Raw genomic sequence first — 20,062 nt, forward strand, 5'->3', positions numbered from 1 at the left:
ATTACAACCTACCTTTTGGAAAGTTTGGGGTGGTTTTTTTGTTTATTTGTTTTTGTTGGGATTTTTTCTTGTTTTTTTTACATTAAATAGTTTTCTTTAAAAGCAAGATTCTTTCTATAGTCATGATCTATACACTGTATGTACACAAGAGCAGTACATTGTACAGTATTTCTGGATAAAGCAGCACTAACTGGCTATTAGCTGGTATGGTGTTGCAGAACCAAATTCAAAATGACAAGTTAAGCACTCTAGAAGTTACCTCCATGGGTGGTATGCCAAAAGTAAAGTATATTGTATATACAAATGGGATTATTCAAACAAATCTCACAAACTCAACACCATGTGCCATGGTACATGCTGCAGCTACTCAGTGGAAGTCTTACTGCAAGAACTGGGTCTGACAGACCCAAAGCAATCATTTTCTTTCAGTAACAAAGTGCATTACCCACGCAGAGAGCACTTACACAAGTTGTCATCACAACACATCACCCCTGGGGTGCAGGGCTCCAAGGACAGCAGATTCTTAATGTGGTTTCAAGTCAAGCAGTCACCTGCATTTTTCCACTACACAAAATATGGAGTGTCCAAACTAAGCCATATGGAACAGAGATCAAAGGTACATTAAGTCTCTGTACATGCACTCTGCCTTTCTGCAGACAGTTACAGATGAAAGCAGAAAGTTTGCACCAAAGTATGACCAATTCAGACTAATACAGACTGGCAGTGATTTCCATCTTTAATGCAACACTAACTCCTGTACTTCATCAAAGTGACTTACTGTTCTTCAGATGTACAACATGCTTATTCAGGTTTTACAAAAACAAACTAAAATGTTGTGCAGAAAACTAGTTTCAGTTTGGGTTTTGACTGATTGTTGGTTTTCCTTTTTTTTTAACATCTGCCCCTTAAAAACCCAGACATAAAAATAGCTTATAGTTCAAAGTCAATTGCTTTAAAAAATTACCTTTTTTATTCTAAGGTTAACAGTAGAGCAGAGATCATTGTTCTTGGTAAGTACACTTTTCATCATCAGTTTACATCTTCAAAGAGGTTATTTGCTGTACTTTTAGGATGCTGTTCATCTTTGCCTTAGCCACTACAGTGGTTAAAGGAACTTAACGTTTATCCTTTGATGAGGACAGAAGCCAGACAACTTGTTTCTAAACTGCATCAACCTAAAGTTTTAATGGCGTAAAAGTCTCAATTACAGCTAAGAGAAACTTGCTACACTGCAAACTGCATCCAAATCTACCACTTATCGATGGGACCTTTAAGTTAACCATCAACAAGTTATTCAAAGCATCCAGACCTTAAAACATCAGATCACCCAGCCTGTGAGCCAGTAGCTCTGTTTTTCATGAAGCTTTAACAAATACAGCTGATGTGACCTTAGCACTGGAGCCAATGACTTCCAATGGTTAACTCCAATATGTAAGAGGGCTAGAGAGATCCTGTTTTAAGCCCAATGCAATATGCATTAGTGTCATGGAGCAGGAAGATCCCAGTGTCTACTTGATAAAGTTCACAAAAGCCATACAGACACAGACACCATAGAACACAGACTTAGAAGGATCCATTATGCTTGAAGAAAATTCCAAATAAAATTACATCATCTGCACAGCCCAGCCCCAGACACAGGCACACCTTTATCTAGTATAATAAACTCTGTAGTAAACTGTTTTTGACCTCCATAGAGAGTAGGAGTTGTCAAATTTAAGAAGATAAACTCCTCTCCCTGGGTACTGGTGGCTGCCAGCATACACTTCTTCATGACAGTCTCGTCTGTACACAGGCACTATTTCATCTAGCTGAGACTTGTTGGCATTCTTTTTGACTTTTTCTTCACTGGTAGTATTTTCTGCAAGGGAAAAAAAAGGTGAAAAGGTGTCAGATAACACGGGTGGATACTTTACGAGAGAAAAATTTCAGACTGTTCTGTAGACAAGGCACTCTTTGTTAGTTTACAAATCAGTCAAGTCAAAGGAGTGAAAGCATTTAAAACAGGAGGAACAGTAAGCACGCTCACCTCATCATGAAATTTACAGTTTGATATTAGAATCCACAATAGTCATCTCCCCAGCATAGCTGGGGCAGTTTGTAGAGATGCCAAGCTCTAGTTTTCATTAAAGTATTACCCCACATTGATTGCTACTGATCTGACATATTTGATTACTCAGTATCCAGAAGGCCACTGTTTTCTGTGCCAGAGTAGTTCATTCTAAGCAAATCTCACACTCATTTTTGAAACATTTTTTCTCATGGCATGCTAGACTAATCCATAGGAAAAGGCTGTGACTTGTGTCCTGGCCACTATCCAGAACTGCACTTTCAAGCTGTTTTGCTGAAGTCTCAAGGAAACTTCCTCCCACAAAAGGGTTCATGAACTGCAGTACAGGATTTTTCTTAAGCATTTCAGTGTGCAGATTCCCTGTGCTCTAGTATGGCATGGGCTTCATCTAGCTTACTGAATAGTTGAAATGGATAAGAGGGCACACTAAGTATTACTAAGGAGTAATACTTGGGAAGAGTATTTCCTTACCCCCAACTGCTTATCTGTGACCAAAGCAGGTGACTGAAGTTAGTTGCAGAACTGCACTTTCTATTCAAAATTGAAGACAAGATTCCAGCTATATGAAAGCTGGCAGAACTAGGAGATTCCAAAACAATCAATTGAGTTTTACCCGAGCAAGCTCTGTGGGTCTGGCAGATTATACAAATAAGCATGCTTACCTTCTTCTTCATCCTCATCATCACTGGATTCGCTGACATGCACACTGACTGCAGTATTAGGGGAGTCTGTCCATTCAAAATACACCCCAAACCCAATGTCATAATTGTCTGTAGCAAATTCCCAAAAGAGGTAAGACCCCTCTTCATGAGTTGGTACTCTAACTGTAACCACTTCCCCTCGGCCCACTGTGATCACAGAGTCTGCATCCTGCCGGATTTTTTCCTTGAAGTCTTTTATCTGGGGTCGTGTCCACATTGATGGGGCAGCTATCACTGGAGCAGAGTCTGGGAAGAGGGGAGGAAATACTCCAGTTAAGCTCTGTTTCAGTTTTTATGCTAAATAATTAAGTGTGCCATAGGGGCACCTTAGAACCATAAACAGTTGCTTCTAAGTAATTTTGTTTTGTTTTGTTTTTTTACTGAAAAAACATCTTTTCACAGTTGAAACTTGCTTGAAATGCAGTGCAACTTTAGATACTGCACACTTAAATCCTCTGCCACATTTAGGCCAACAGTGCTTATGCAGAAAAGATTCAGAAGACAGATATACTGTTAAAGGTGAAAGGGTTACATTGCACAGAATCCTTAACTGAAAGGATCTGTAACATGACAGAACTAGAGGTTTTGAATTTGTCTAGAAATTGTCAAGTATTGACAAAAATTTTGAACACCTCATGCAGACAGGGACCATACTAGTGGTGGTTACATACTGGGATCCAAGCAAGTGTTTTGATGACTACTGATTGTGGATAAAAGTACAGAGGAAACAGCCAGAAATACCAGCAAGGAGAGCTGCTGGGAAATTACTTTTACTGATCCACTTCCACAGCTTCCTAGAAGCTGTCTGAGGAAGTCCAGACTGCATATAAGACAGGACTAAGCCACAGATAGGGCAGCATTCAGAGAGAGTAAGAATTTGGCTTTATCTTAAGCTGCAAGTTTTTACCTTAATTCAGATAAGATTGGACATATTTCTACACAAAACAGCTTTCTGCAGGAGCTTTTATGCTCCTTTCCTTTAAGTCAAGAATGAAAGGTAATTCTGGATTCCATCCACTTTGTCTGAAACACTTTTGCTGTTTCCTCTCTCCCTCCCCTCAAAGCTGCATTTTGCCTGTGCAGTATCATACTCCCTTGAAAGAAACTGGACCCAGGAATCAAATCTAGCTCTTGCATAGCTCAGTGAATCCAAGGAAAGAGCCGCATAACCTTATTTAAGACAGCTGAATCCTAAAAAAGGTTCCTTAATTAAAAATAAACAGTGAAAACCTAGCTAGTCCTACCTTTTGGTCCATTCTCCAGTGCTTCTTCCAAAGCTTCTGGATCCAGCTCTTTTTCGGGGCTGTCTACATGTGCACTGGCCTGCCCATTAATGGAGACGGTGTCCCCTGGGGCAGGTACGTTCACCTTTGATGCAGTAGTCAGAGGTGCCCCTGTTGCTGCCACAGCCACCTCCTGTTGTTTTTGTAAGGCTGCCTAAAATGACAGAAATCAAGCCAAGTAAACCCCAAACCTTCCAAGATATCTCCCTCTTTCAGCAAAAGATACATGCTTTAAGGGAAAAAAAAAAAATCCTCTCCCCCCTGCACCCCATAAGGAGGCTTGACACAGAAGACCAGAAGCAGTGAACATTAACAAGTGAGAATTACATGTACTTCATAACAGGAGAAATGTAGGCACTTGGTTCTAGGCTGGTGGATACAGCCTGAACAAAACGATTAAATTTACAAGTTAATTAGGGCAGGCACCAACTTTTGCTCTTAACTACAGGAGTTCTGCATTTCAGTAATCTTTGTAACATCTCTTTTAAAATTGAAAGTAATGACTTCTTTGTTGGTGTTTACTAGTGGGCTGAAAGTGTTCTAGCTTGAGTTCATCCAGGTATAAGAGGTGGAAGTACCTCAGGTCTATTAAGCACTAGCCAGTTCATGATTTAACTTGCTCAACAGGGCTCTCCATCAAATCCACAGAATTTATCATTCTGTCCCTGTGCAAAGAGTGAAATACATCTAAAATGAGATTATACAAGGTAACAACCATCCTGTTTCCCCTGGGCCCTGGAGGGCATTACTTTTCTGTACACAGAAAGCAGACAGCCACGACTGCAACGAGCAGTGCTGACAGCATTAAAGAAAACTGGCAGCAGACACGATTGGAAGGAGCAGTGCTGATAGCATTGAAGAAAATTAGCAGCAGCATCTCTTGACACCTCAGTCTCAAGGAAGTAGTACCAATCACAGAAGGCATTGAGGACAAGACTGATGAGGCTATAGCTTTTGTTTACCACTACCACATCAAAGGTGTTACTAAGCTTCAAGAGTAACTGTAAGAGGGCAGGAAGCCTCTGACTTCCCTATACCACTTCACCAAATCATGTTGTAACAAGTCCATGCCTTTCTTGTACTGGGGATACCAGAGCAGGATACAGTACTCCAGGTGGGGTCTAATGAGAGAGAGGAATAGAGGGGCAGAATCACATCCCTTAACCTGCTGGCCACACCTCTTTTTACACAGCCCAGGTACAGATGGCTTTCTGGGCTGCAAGAGTCCATTGCCAGTTTTTCAAACATCAGTGTCCCCAAGACCATATCTGAAGGGCTCTCTCAATCCATTCAGCCCTCCCCCCAGTCTGTACTGATATTGAAGACTGCCCCACCTAGGAGCAGGACCTTGCACTTGGCCTTAATTGAACTTCATGAGGTTCACGTGGTTTTCTTCTTCAGATAGTTCTTTGCTGAGGAGTTCAGCTTTGTCAAAATACAAATAACAGGAAATCAGTTACTGAACTTTAAGTCTTAAGCTCACGAACAATAGACCTCACGCTAGCAGCTATAAGGCTATATGATTCAGGTACTGCTCAGATGTACTAGAGCCTGAAGTTTGGCTTTGAGCTTTTTAAGACAGTTACAGATGGACATACTTGAACTTCAGAATAGCCTGAGATGTGAACACAGCAAGATTGCTCTAAACAGAAAAGTAGCCTTTCAAGCCCAGCCACAAAACACTTACAATTAAGTAATGTACTACTATAGCCACCCATTGCTACCAGAAATACGAAAGTCTGTTATGACAGAAATCATAAGTAGTCTCTTGCAGGCAAGCAACTTAATGATTCTTACGTCAGACAATAGATGCAAAAGGAGAGAGAAGTGAGTGGTACACAAGTTGGCAGAGAGAAGCAATCTCAAATGCAGAAGTGATGTGTCAGTGCTGCATGCATGTTCATCTGGAAACATATGGCTCATCAAAGCCTCCTGCCCTGCACAGACCCTCCTGTGTGATACCTACATGAAGAGTCACTTGAATAGGATTTTTTCAAGCTCAAATGCACTGGTATGTACGCACATTAAATTACACTCACAAGAGATGCTGCAGCAGAGTGCTTCACCTATGATTTCCAAGAACAACACTGAACGAAGTAATTAGTGAAGGATGCTTAGAATTTTCTGCTGCTTCAGAAAACTACTCGAAAAGATTAAATTAAGTGGTTTGGGTATTTGAATCTGAAGTTCCATTAGTCACTAGGACGTATCTCTCCTTGTAGCAATTGTCTTTTCAAGGAGGTAACAGCAGACATGTTAATATCTCCCAAAGACAGCCTGGGACATGACATCTAAGTTTCTCAGCTGGCTGGCCATACCTGTTGCTGTGCAAGTTGGACTTGATACAACTGCTGCATGTATTGTTGATAATGCTGTTCCTGGAGCTGCCGAATTAGGATTTGCTGCTGTTCATAGTTGCCTGGATACTGCTGGGCTGCATACTGCTGGAACTGAATGGCAGTTTGGGAGTTCAGTGCTGCCATTATCTGTTGCCTAGATTGGTGGGAAGAGAGCATGAAGAGGGTATTAAGGAAATCCCTGTACTTAGTGACTTAAGTGGCCTCAAAGACAGTTAATTCCTGTGAAAAAAAAAAAAAAACCTGAAACAAATCTATGTAATAGAGGAGAGCCCAGAGGTACGTAAATGTGAATTTTGCCTAAAAATATACTGAGAATATAAAGAAGGCAGCAACATGTTCTTCCCAATGTTTAAAAACATCAAGTGGTAAAAACCCCAAGAGCTTTAATGAAGTTCTCAATTTGTAACCTGATAAGGATGTAGTGCTAGAAGAAAAACAAGACTGAATTTCTCAAGCAAGTAAGGGAAAAAAACCCACATCTGGTTCTGGTTTCCTTCAGGAAACAAGCAGAAATCATCCTCCTAACAGCCCTTGTACAACTATTGCCAAGTACACACCTGCTGTGGCACAGCATGGCAGTGCTTCCTGGTAAACCTAAGAGCATACTGCATCACTACCTCAATTTCCCAGAACAGAATGCGAAGATATGAAAAGCATGACTGACTGCAGCATGATTCAGGAATGAAAAAATGCTGCCAAATAGGATACCTGTGCCTCCAATAAACTCAACTGATGAAAATTCAGTAGGAATGCACAGGTAACTTATGCACAAGCTCAGTTCTCTTTCTCTCTCCAGAGGACTAACAGAAGCTATATAGCAAAAAAAAAAAACAAAACCCAAACTAGATCCACAATTCATTTTGTCTCATGACATCCATTAGTGACCAGCTATCCATGCTTCAGAAGAGGAAAGTAATATCACCCATTAGCAGGAGTAATTCTTTGATTCCTGCCCTTCTTCCTTCCTCCAAAATCACCCTCTTAAAGCTCCAGTATTAGACTGGTTTGTATCCTACAGTGGAGGACCTACTATTTCAGCAAAACTGTGACTTTAGATATGCTTGTGCTGTATATATATATATATATATATATATATATATATATATATATATATATATATATATATATATATATATCCACATTATATATACATATATATATATCCACATTATATTTCTGTATAAATCCTTTGTAACCAGTTACAACCACTTAACATATAACTGCTGTTTGGTTAAAAACTCATCTCTTAAATTTCATTGCATACCTGCACACTTGTTACTTTGCAACATCTTTCTATTGTATTCTCTGTTCATTTAAGTCTATGTTAAGACTCTTCTGGCTCTCACAGTGTTAACAAACAATTATCCTTGTGGATTAGTCATTTGCTCCCTCTCAAAACAACTACATAGCAAGTGTAAGTTCCACTTCACACACAGGCCCTGCAAAGAAATTATTATGGAAAATGGTTGCTGACTGATGAGGAACAGCTCTGATTTACTACTCCCAAATACTACAGGCACAAAACTAGATCCACGCTTTCTGCATCTGGATTTGATGGGAACAATGAAATATAACTAGAGCTGTATATTTGAGCTAAAGAATTTGATTCAGACTACAATCAGTGCATTTGAACATGAATTTTGTACTGCTTTTAGAAAGTTTCTAAAATCCAGTGATTGCCAGAGTACAAATAAGATCTGCAGATGCTTTACACTTCCTAGAAAAAGAACACCTTTACACGCTCTCTTTTTAGTGCTAGACTACCAAGTTAGAAAAATTTCAGCCATGCATTCCAAACACCCCATTGAACTGCAGTGATCCCTTGTCAATGCTCCACCTTCTGTTTAAGGATAAAAATTCTCAAGTCGCAGTTCAAAAAAACACTTCCAGGACACTTAACTCTGCTCAGTTAAGCACAGCAATCATAATTTATGAAGCAGAGACAAGTTTTCATAAGGTGCAGCCTTCCCTTTAAACAAAGCCTCCCTGGCACTTTCACCTGAGGGGGCTGCATACAGTACCACATTATTCTCTGCAAACTGTGTCCCTCTGAAATAAGAATGTAAATGTCACTGCCAGACTCCAGCACTCTGAACTTCAGGTATTCAGTTCTAGCATATGAAGTACTTGTGTCAGGTACTCACTTCTGTTGCTCCATCCGAAGTCGTTCCTCCTCTATTCTCCTCCTCTCTTCTTCTTCTCTTCTCAGTCTTTCCTCTTCTTCTTGACGACGTTTTTCTTCTTCTTTCTGTAAACGCTCACGCTCCTCTTCCTCACGCTGCCTTCGTTCTTCCTCTTGTCTTCTGCAACAGCCACTCAATAAGCTATTTCAGCATTCCTACAGTCCTAGGGTGAGTTATTTTCAACATGCTGCAACCTGCCTTTCGCCTGCCCAGTAAGGCTTTTTGTCTGGTCACTTCAACTGGAGAAGTGTTTTATTGGATACAAGAAGAAAACTTATTACTGTTTAGTTTAACTGTGACAAGTGTAAATTCACCATTATAATTTGATATGCATTCTAACCTGTTACTTCACTACCCTCAGTAGACAACAGCAGAAAAAAATTGTCTGGAAATCTTAAAAATATCTTCCAAGCTTTAACATATGTTCAATAATTACATGAATACTGTATTTTAATAATTACATTAATGTAAACAATAGTAGAAGGCAGCCCAAGTTGCTAACCCACACCAGTTTAAAGCATACCAGTTTAAAGCATCTGAAATTTTTATGTTCTATACACATTTAGTCCACAGGCATATCACAGCAGACATTTTGTGAAGCATGTATTTCTTCAAGATATGACAATATCACAAAAAAAATTTAAAAATCCTTATATTCCAGGTGTCCACTTGCAAAAAAAACATTCCTTACAGACAAAGCAAAAAGGCTTAAGGAGATTAAATGATACTACAGCCACCAAAACTTGAAGCATTTCTCTTTCCCAAGACAACTTCAATCTAAGCTGGTTGTGACACCGTCCACAGGTCAACTTGTACACTACAACAACAAAGGACTCAAACACTACCTTTTCTTTTCTTGTTCTTCTTTCTCTATCTTGTGGGAAGTCACATATGTTGAAAACAAGTGGCAGCATCTACTCAGAAGCTTAACAAATTCTGTCATAGCTTTTTGCTTTGACATGTTTCCAAGGGCAGCCCATTCCTTCCTAAGAGAGAAAAGACAGCTGAAATAACAGAATACTCAACTGTTTTCAAGTCAGTAGGGAATTCTGAGAACCCAGAAAAGGAAAAAGAAATAATTGAGACCAGAGGCCAAATTTATCCTGTGCAGTTTCAGAGGACCAACATTTTTTTCCCCAAAAAAGACCTTAAACCTCTAGGTTTCAGTGCTCTCTTATACCTGAGCCAGAACAACCCTTTTAAACAGATTTACTTGTCTATGTGAATTGTCATTCACACTATCAACCCTACTTTGACTTCAGAACTATGTCCAGAAACTTCCCAGCTACAAATGAACCCGAAATATTTTTTTACCCTTCTTTCACTCTAGTTTGTTGGGAAAAAAATGCGTATTTTCCCAGATGAACAAACATGTTAACAAGCACGGATAATAGTGCTTCAGTTAGCTGAACCAGGAATGGCCTGGTTCTTCCTAAAGGAAAGCTACACCTGTTTAGGACAAAAGCAGAGCACTGTGTCCAGCCCTGAGATGCCAGTGCTGTGTTGCACATTGCCTTTGCAACTAGAAATAGTAACAACAGACACGAGAAATGGCACATGAATTGCAAGCAATACAAGAGACATGTCTGAGACTGCCCATCTCTTATTAAAATTTATTGTTTGCATACATCAGATATTCAATTTCAGAAGTTATCCTCAGTATTAACAGAAGCTATGGTGAATGCTGTGACCACTGGCAAAAAGCTTGCCCTGCTGTAACCCTAGTGTGGAATTAGGATGCAACACAGACCTGCACATTATTGCAGCACTAAACAAGTCTTAAACTGCTTTGGGAAACTGCACTCTAGGCACAGAAGCTTTTCCTAATGTTGTTTAAAAAAAACAAAACAAAACAATCTTCTGGTAGCTCCTTTACTTAACTATGACTCAGATTTCTAAGATGCATTTCAAGAGGTCACTCACTTTCCACTACCATACACATACATTGACACAACCCCATATACTTTTCTTCTTACTATGGAAATTGCATGATATTTTCTTTGGACAAGAAAAGCAGAGTTAAGACCAACAAGAGTACCAGTCTTTACCTTCTATCATTACCCAGCACATCAAAGAATCCAACTTCAGGGCAAGTGTCAGGGTTGTAAGGTCCCAGTAGAACCTGCTTGTGCAGTGCCACAAGTTTGAGTTTTTCTTCATATGTTGGATGAAAGGCTTTGCCATCTTTTTCTGCATAAGAAAATTTCACTGTTGTGAGTAATTGATTAAGCACAGGATGGCGAAGAGCATTTTGCATAATCACTATCATGAATTAGCCATAAAAAAAAGGAGTAAGAAAGTAAAGTCACAAAATGTTACACAAATTCAGTTCTACTCAAATAAAATAAAGATCTGCCCAGAAGAATCACATTTAACTCCAGCTGCTGAAACTTAATTATGAAGTGTTTTTCCTTGTACTGTCAAGTCAATCTTTAATATCTGTGATAACTTACTACCTATGTTAATTAGGTGAACATCAGCCCATGTGGATCTACATCTCTGAAATATTTAAAATTCTTAACTTCATTTCTAATGTGCCTCATATGTCAATTGTGGTGTGGGTAGGAAGGATTTTCCACAAAGATGTGATCTTACCTTTACAGATTACTCTCCTTTCACACTCTTGATGTTGATGAAACCAGAACAAGCCAATTTAAGGCACGAAAATACACAGAGCAAAAGTCAGAATTAGGGGAAAGTTTTCCTTAAGGCAATTTGATTGCTGTACTTAACCAAGGCAGCTGGAATAACCCCTCACAAAAAAGTTTTAGAGGTGACTGTCACATCAATGCATACAGAGCTCCCTGGCCACGTGATGCAGGCAATGCAAGCCTGAACATAATCAGAATTCCAATGACTCCACAACAACACCTTCTGGAACAGTCCCAGTTAGATCCTGTGATGCATTTACCAGTAAGAAGATATTTAAGATGATACATGAATTAGTCAGCTAGGAATTACCTCAGCACATTTAAACAGTCAGAATCAAAGAAACAGGTATTGCTATATGTAATAACACTGTTCATTAAGAAGATATCTTTTTCTTGAGCACAAAAACAAGTAAGTAGACACCATCTCCTTATGGATGGGCTGAAATGAGGAAGCCACTATTGAATGTAAGCAGACATTTCACATAACTGTACTACTAACAGCTATCCCTGTAGCCAGGAACTACAGGCAGAGTCTGCTGGTAGTTTCTCTCCTTGAGCAGTAAAAGTCACTTTGGAAAAAGTTGATTACAGTCCTGAACTGAACCGTACAATTCACACCTAAATTTTAGAGCTATTTGCATATTGCAAAATTGCTCAGCTAATGTTTGTGAACAGTTACTAACAGGAAAAGAAGCAAATCTCAAAACTATAGAGGCGGGATAACTCACTGGAAAAATCAGAACAAATGCTTCTGAAAATTAAGAATCAGAGACAAACCCAGAGGGCAAGTGTTTGCCGGTCACAGCATAAAGCCCTATTTTTTTATAGACTAAGTTCAGCACATTACTGGACTGAACATCACAAGAAACAAGGAACCAGTACATACATGCCATTAATTTTGAAGACAGAATCAAAACATTAGGAAGGTAAATATTTAATCATTTATTATCCATGCCTACAGGTCCACTTCACTCTTCCAGAATCTCACATATTTGCTCTTCTTGCAGTATCGTACAACTTTACAGCAAGTATCTCTTCCACCTATTTCCAAGAATAACTGCTGGAGTGGAGAAAAGGGGGATGTAAAGTCGGAACCAGAGTCTACTCAGTGGTATCCAGGGAAAGGACAAAAGGTAGCAGACACAAACTGAAATACAGGAAATTCCACTTAAGCCTAGGAGGTGTGGGACTTGTGGGTGGTTGTTTTCTTCTTTTTTTTTAATCTTCCTTCTTCTTTGTTTGTATTTTTTTTTTACTGTGAGAGTGCAACAGGTTGCCCAGAAAACCTCAAAAGGTACACAGTCCTGAGAAACTAGATCTGAACAGAGATGTCCCCAGAGGTCCCTTCTCACCCCCAACAAGTCTGGGATCCTTAAGTGATGCGAAGCAGCACACCTAGTATGCTCTTTCCCTGGGTCTCAGGTCTCCTGCTCTCAGGCATTTCTTTGGCTTTTCCTCAATACTTCACATTTAACTTTCTTACTAGGTGGCAAGTACTTCCATTAGCCCCAGTGAACAGCACACACTTCGAAATCATACTTAATATCCTGGGGTGGCACTTTTTAAAAGCAAGTCAGTTGACTACACTGAAATTTTGTCAAGCTGCTGAGCAAAGTATGCTTCTCAAGGCATTCCTAAGGCACAGCTTACCTTGCACAGCCTGTGCACCTACAGCTGTGCAAGCTTTTAAAAAGTGCCCTCAATAAAACCTCTATGCTGGACTTAAAGAGGGCATTTTTTTTTTTATTTTTTTTTTTTTTTTTTCCTATTCAGAAGACTAGTTCAGGGTCTACCCTGGGAAACAGCCCCTGAAAACAAAGGGGTCCAGGAGGGATGGGTGTACTTCAAGGAGCAAGTCCTGAATGCACAGGAGCAGGCTGTCCCTGTGTGCCAAAAGGAAAGCCAGCGGGGAAGACAACTGATATGGATGAACAGGAAATTTGGGTTAAAAAGAGAGCTTACAGACTACAGAAAAAAGGGCTTGCTACTCAGTAAGAGTTTAGGAATATAGTTAGGTCATGTAGAAAGAAAATTAGAGAGATGAAGGCACAATTTGAACCTAATTTTGTCACTTCTGTTAAGGATAACAAGAAGTCTTTCTAGGGATCTATAAACAGCAAAAGAAGGGGCAAGGAAAACCTCCACTCTATGTTGGACATGGGTTGAAACATAGTTACCAAAGATGAGGAAAAGGCTGAGGTATTTAACTCTTTACCTCAGTTTTCAACAATAAGACAGGTTGTCCTGAGGACAGATGGCTTCTGGAGCTTGTAGAGAGAAATAAGAGGCTGAATAGCCCCCCTATAATCCCGGAGCAAACAGCTAGCAACCTGCTGAGCCACTTAGTTCCTCACAAGTCTATGGGACCAGAGGGGAACCACCCCAGGGTGATGAGGGAGATGACGGCATAGCTCTCCAAGCTCCTCTCCATCATTTACCAACAGTCCTGGATCACAGGGGAGGTCCCTGATGACTGGAAGTTGGGGAATGTCACACCAATCCACAAAACAGGCAGGATGGAGACCCAGGAAACTCCAAGCCTGTCAGCCTGACCTCAGTGCCTGGCAAGGTTATGGAGCAGATCATCATTGTGGGGCAATCACACAGCACCTACAGGATGGGCAGGGGATCAAACCCAGCCAGCACGGGTTTAGGAAGGGCAGGTCCTGTCTGACCAACCTGATCTCCTTTTATGATCAGGTGACCCGCCTGGGGGATGAGGGGAAGGCTGTGGATGTTGTCTACCTGGACTTCAGCAAGGCCTTTGACACTGTCTCCCACAGCATTCTCCTGGAAAAGCTGTCAGCCCAGGGCTCAGACAGGAGCACAAAACGTTATTTTCCATGCAGTACGCAGCACACCTGCATTTTCACAGAACAGAGAAATCTGACCTCAAGCCCTAACTATCAAGGGAAGCTAGAAGTGGCATTTATGAAAAATGGTGAGCCAACGAAGGAACAAACAAGCTTAAATGAGAGAGGAAAACTTATAGATGAGAAATATATGCCAGGCCTTCAATGACTTGTAGATAGTGCAGATTAGAAACAAACTCCCAGTGAAGTATTTGGAGCCATTCAAGAGCTATTTTTCAAGTGAATTCTTCAGCAAAAACTACAATGTATAATTATCCCAAAGATTTGGAATGTTTGTCATTACACTGAACAAGAAAACCTGAAGCTATCTATAGAATCAAACATGCCAAAAAGGAGCATTAGCGAGTCCAGACAAGTACAAATTTATTCAAGCATCCATGAACATACCATTTAGGTAGGTATTACCCACACATCTAACAAAGCTGTCAGGAAGTTGAAAAACAAAGAGCTCCAGTAAATACACTGAGAAATCAAAGAGATGTGCACAGCAGAAGTATAGAAACTATATAGCCTTCGTCATGCCACTGGTATGCATAACCCAGCCAGGGCAGAGAAGAGCTCAGCTTTCTTACAGATGATTAGAATTCTTTCGTGATCATACTTCAAACCATCGCTCACCTGGAATAGGAATTTCTCAACTAAATGTTACACTTCAGCAGGCACCACTAAAAGATCAAACTCAGGTAGTGTTTAAGGGGATGATTCCACGAATAAGGCAGGCTACAGACTTACAATGCTTTGGGCATTCTCCAGTAAGGGCCCATACATACACACACGTTTATGTACTTCACTGACTACATGAAGTAGTTTACCCAGAACACAAAGACTGGCTCCCACTTACTGAAAGCTCAGGCCTCACTGATGTCTGCCATAAAACCCCAACACGCTGTTACTATGATGTGACCCCTGGAAAGGTAATCCTTGAACATCAAATATCAGCTCTTCAGACTAACCCTCTCCTTGGCAGTGCCTACCTTCAGTGGGTCCCAGTTCTGCAGGCAACTTGGTTTAAATACTCCAGAAAACAAATACTTTGAGCACTAATGACCCTCCTTTGCACTACAGGTAATTAACCGCATGCTTGAAGATCACTGTGCTGGCATGCAAACACAACAGAAAGATGAAGCTGTAACTAGTAATGAAAAGCAGATAAAATAGAGGTTTATGTTGTCACTACATAGCACTGCACCACTGATACCAATAAAACTGCAATTTCAGACTCAAGGCAGCTTAAGAAATATCCTTAAGAAAAAATTGCATAATGCAAGATACTGTCACTCCAATGAACTTCAGAATATTTATTTTCCTGTAAGAAACATGGCACAGCATACTGCAGCTTTCACTCCAACTTCACCTACTGCACTCATTCTAAATGCCCAATTCCCATGAAATAGCATTCAGTCGAGTCACGTAGAAGAAGCTAGAGAAGTTTGTGTAGAGCAATTTTTCACCTCATAGCTTTTAAAAGCAGAAGTCATGTATGTTAATGCTATTCATTTGCAAAGTTTTAACGAGCAAGACCAAAACAGAAAAGCAGAATTGCTGCCTGCAGATCCCAGTATATGCTCTTACACTTTTAATTCTCCTCTCCTGAAGATGATCTGCATCAACAGAAGAGCTGCCAGTGTGCCCTTCCAAAACATGACCAAATGCAGATATAAGGGTTTCCATATTCTTGAGAACAAGAGCCTACTTAACCTATTAATCACAATGATGACATCAAGTTAGCCCTCTAAAAAAGTAGTAAAACTATTAATATAGATAGATGTATTGCTGAGGTGGAAGACATTCTTGTTAGGGTAAGGGGAAATAACTTGAAGCAATCAAACAAAATTACAGTACTTAACATACCAGAAGAGCTTTCAGATAGCAAAATTTCAGTATGGTTTGTATACTGTCTCCTCAGAGGTACAGCACTGCAAACCACTTTAGGCAGTGGATGAGCACATCCGAGACTGTCATATACTGAAGGTTGGGTAAAATGGTATTTCAGTAACAGGATGTGGAAAACCATAAAGCCAGGTTGATAATGAAAGAGATTTGCTGGCAGAGCTAGACAAGCCACCCCCTTCTACTGCAGGACACAAGTTACCTTGACCAGCATTGCTTAGAGCAGCGCAGCAAACAAAATAAGCTGTCAGAGACAACTTTTACTCTGCTAGCTGCCCCAGGGCACATAAACACAGACAGATCAAGAGATTAAGAAAAATACCCATTTCAGTAACATGACTATGCTCTTCACTGTAGAGCAAAGAAGCTTATTAATACAGCTATAATGCTGGCTGACCTGAACGAGGCTCAGAAGAGCAGTAAAGGAAAAATTATGTATTGTGAGGAAGGTTCTTGTTTTTCACAGAAAAATGGACTGGAACACTGTTAAACACCTATTTTCTATGCCTGTTACTCTGAAAAGCTTTCTTCAGAAACTATTATGGATGCCAAAAAAGCCCAAAACAACTAGCACACATCTGCACAGCCCAGGGCCTGACAGTTGAAGTGGCCTATGGTCAAGCATTTTAGATCTGCTTCTGTCTTTATGAGAGACAGACTAAACAAGCTTTTGAATCCCTTTAATATAGCCTAGTTTCAGTTGCACATTTTTCACATTGCTTAGGAGCACTTCCGCTGTTTTGTTTTCAAGCAAATAATTCTGTTATAAGCAATATGCCACCAGACAAGTGTTAGCAGTAGCACATTCAAAGTATTTCTATCAGATTCAAGTTTTCTAGGAAGAACACACATCATGTATTACAACCAGATAACTAAGTTTGCACATTGAAGCAGAAAGGAAGCTTCTCAACTGGCAACAGCTGCTTGCCCTTTGACCTCACCCAGGGATCACTCCAGCATCCCAAGTTGAGCTCCTTCCATCCCAATAACCACAGTTAATCCCAATACCATAATTTTCAAAAAAAAGCGCTGCCTTGAATCACTTGTTTTTTCTATGGTTGCTGTGTGAGTAGCGAATATACACTGTAGCATGGTTAACAACTGGCTTTATTCTTAAAGGCCGTTCTCTACCTCCAAATCACTGTAGCTTTTAGAAGAACAAGATCTCAACATTGACCTTCAGATCCCTTGTACATTGATACTTGAAGTAAAGGAGAAATCTCTATTTTTTTCCTTGGCATCTACAAGGTTGCTATACAAGCATGCCTACTCCCCCAACTGTTTTGACAGTGGACACATAGAAATAAATTGGAAACAAAAGCAATTATTTTTAAGCAACAAGGATACAGAGCAAGCTGGCAGAATCAGTAATCCAAGCTCCTGTAAATCACCATCACATCTATAAATAAAACGCCTCATGTTATGTCACTTTCAGCAAAAAAATACATATGAAAATGAACAGTGACTTCATGTGACTTTTATTGTAGCTGTAAGGATAGAGGAACAAGCCCTTAATTTGGAAAGTCTGACAACTCTACACAATGTGAAAATTTTTCCTTTTATGAGCAAAACCATGTGTTGCAAGAAATTGCACTAGGTTAAAAAAGAGGACCAGTAAGATGAAACATGATCAAATTAAGTTTTTAATAAAAGGAAGGCAACAACAAATGCACCGATGAGACAACACAAGCTGGAACCTAGACTCCACTGACATTACTATTACTATCCAAGAGAAAGCACAAATATCATTAAAGCCTGAGACATAATAGACTCAGGTTATAAATAAATTAGATAAACTCATTCATAGCATGTAACTTCTATACTGTCAGTACAAAAGTTAATATTCTATGTGTTCCAGTAGAATATTAAACCAAATACAAAATGAGACCATGGCTGACTGAGACAAGGATCTCAAAGTGCAGAGACATTTCTTTCATGTTTTAAGATCACTCATTAAACCATACCAAAACCCTTTCAAGCAGTTTGGTTTATAGAAAATGAAACAACAGAAAATTGTAACAGGAGTTACAATGCTTCCAACCTGACACCCAGCTGCAGCACATTCTGACACAAGTTAAAAAAATTTTAAAATCAACGGCCTTGTGATCCCTTATGGTTCTTAAAAAAACAAGCAAAGCCCAAACCAAAACAAAAACAAAAAAACCCAACTTTGTGGAAGGGTATCATAACAGGGTCAAAGAACCAGAGCTCCAGAAAACTGCTTACAGCCTAACAGAACTTAAAGTTCCTAACAACTATCAGGGTGCAAGTCAGCCAAAACGAAGAAAACAGACAGTGTTCCCTTCCAGCACAATTTCCAGCTGCCAGTATGCTTGTCCTCAGAAATGGCAGCTTTCCTGGGGAGTCTAATAACAACTGACCGCCACAAGACTGACTTTTGCAGGGAGTTAGTTCTAGCTTTCCTAGAGCAGGCTGGAGTCCCTGCTCTGTGCCCGATGCTAAAAGCAGCCACCTGAAATCCACCACAGACACACATTGCTACAAGGTACACAAACACAACGCTACAGAGAGCACAGCTTTTTCTCCAAAACCACATGGTAGACTTCCTCCTCCTGAGAACAAAGAGTGCGCCAAGGTACCTCTGGCTTCCTGCAGGACCAAACCTGGCTCCAAGACTACACCCTGGGTATTTCACGGCTCGAGTCACGATGGCAGAGGAAGCGGCAAAGCCAGACTTGAAGATCCCACCCCGCGGAGAGGGCACGGCATCTCACGCCAGCAAGGGGCTTTCACCGGATTCGACACCATTGAAGACTCTCCTACGTCTGCACGCTTTTTCTTTGCAAGGGGGTTTTGGGTATTTACTCCATTGGTAGGCGGGGTGGTGCAAACCCTCGGAAGTGATCTCCCGGCCCCACGAAGGGGACACACCACGGACCAGGGCAGCTTCCCGGCTCCTCACCGCTCCCCCGCCCCGACTTACCCCACGAGGGAACTAGCAGAAGGGTAGCCCCACCAGCCACCACCGACTGCCATGACACGGTGCTGGCCCCTGCTCCCTGCCACGACTGGAACAGCAGCCCTGGGAGCCAGGCCACAGCGCCGCTCCCCCTCGGTCCTCAAGGGATCCGCAGCTCCACCTGCGTCCTAAAGTCGGGGTCGCCGGGGAGGCGGCCGATGCCAGACGCTCTCACCTTTGAAAAAGCGGAGTGCCAGGCCGTACAGCTCCTCCAGCGCGAAGCCCCAGCGCCGCTCCGGACTCAGGGCCGACGCCGCCGACGCCTCCTCCTCCTCCTCCGACACCGCCTCCCCGCCGGCCTCCCTCTGGCCCGGGGAACCAGGGCCCGCTCGGCTCCGCCCCGCAGCGGGCTCCCCCGGCTCACAGGGCGGCACCTCGGCATTGGGGCTCAGTGTCAGCCCGTCGACCGAGACCTCGAACCGGTCCGCATTCAGCAGCACCGCCGCTGCCATCCTCTTCTTCTTCCTCTTCCTCCGCCTCCGCCTCCCCCTTTTCTTCTTCCTTTTCTTCTTCCTCCCCCACCTCCTGCTTCGCTGCGGCAGCCACGTCCCGACTTCCCGTCCCCTCCGACCCGGAACTTCCGTCCCCGCTCGCGGGCCCGCCCCCGCCAACACAACACACCCCGCCCCTCTCCCTGCTCCCTCCCGGGTGTTTCATCACCGGGACTCAGAGGGTGCTTTGGGCGGGTCGTGGTTTCTAGGGCAGGCTCATTCCCAGCGAGAAGGAGGACGACGCGCCCCGACCCAGCCCAGAACGTGCGGCAGTGTCCGCATGGGCCTCCTTGCCTCACGGCGCTTGCCCGCTGGAGCTCGCTGCTGTTCCTCGCAGCCGCTCGTTGCAGATCCCTCCTTCCCCTCTTGCTGCTCTCTCGGGGCCGTGAACCGTACGGAGTGGTCCCGTGGCTTTTATTCCCAGTGCCCCTCGGGACTGGGAATAAGTTTCGTCCCCATCCCCCGGGCAGGTATGGCAGCCTCGGCTGCTGATCCGGGGTGTAGGAGGTTATATTAGAGCTTGGACAATCTTTTAGGTTCTGTATAGAAGGGAATAATGATTTTTCAACATGAATGATTAAT

At 41.8% G+C, this 20,062-nt stretch overlaps 1 protein-coding gene across 2 annotated transcripts; it reads right to left on the minus strand.

The window, feature by feature from the left end:
* Positions 1-952: 952 nt before the first annotated feature.
* ACBD3 (acyl-CoA binding domain containing 3) lies at positions 953-19,498 on the minus strand. 2 transcript variants are annotated; one of them, XM_071739765.1, is made up of 8 exons: positions 19,165-19,498; positions 10,644-10,785; positions 9,441-9,581; positions 8,557-8,715; positions 6,371-6,545; positions 4,014-4,206; positions 2,731-3,015; positions 953-1,858 (listed from the first exon to the last, which is right to left on the minus strand). In XM_071739765.1, exons 1-8 carry the CDS (start codon positions 19,439-19,441, stop codon positions 1,647-1,649), a joined length of 1,584 nt encoding a protein of 527 aa, XP_071595866.1. In that variant the 5' UTR covers positions 19,442-19,498; the 3' UTR covers positions 953-1,646. The 2 variants fall into 2 exon arrangements, with proteins under 2 accessions (XP_071595866.1, XP_071595867.1); XM_071739766.1 differs by lacking the exon at positions 19,165-19,498 and adding an exon at positions 11,118-12,018 and having other exon boundaries at positions 10,644-10,857.
* Between the last annotated feature and the right edge of the window lie 564 nt (positions 19,499-20,062).

This window comes from Heliangelus exortis, chromosome 3 (assembly GCF_036169615.1).
Source record: "Heliangelus exortis chromosome 3, bHelExo1.hap1, whole genome shotgun sequence".
Taxonomy (NCBI): domain Eukaryota; kingdom Metazoa; phylum Chordata; class Aves; order Apodiformes; family Trochilidae; genus Heliangelus; species Heliangelus exortis.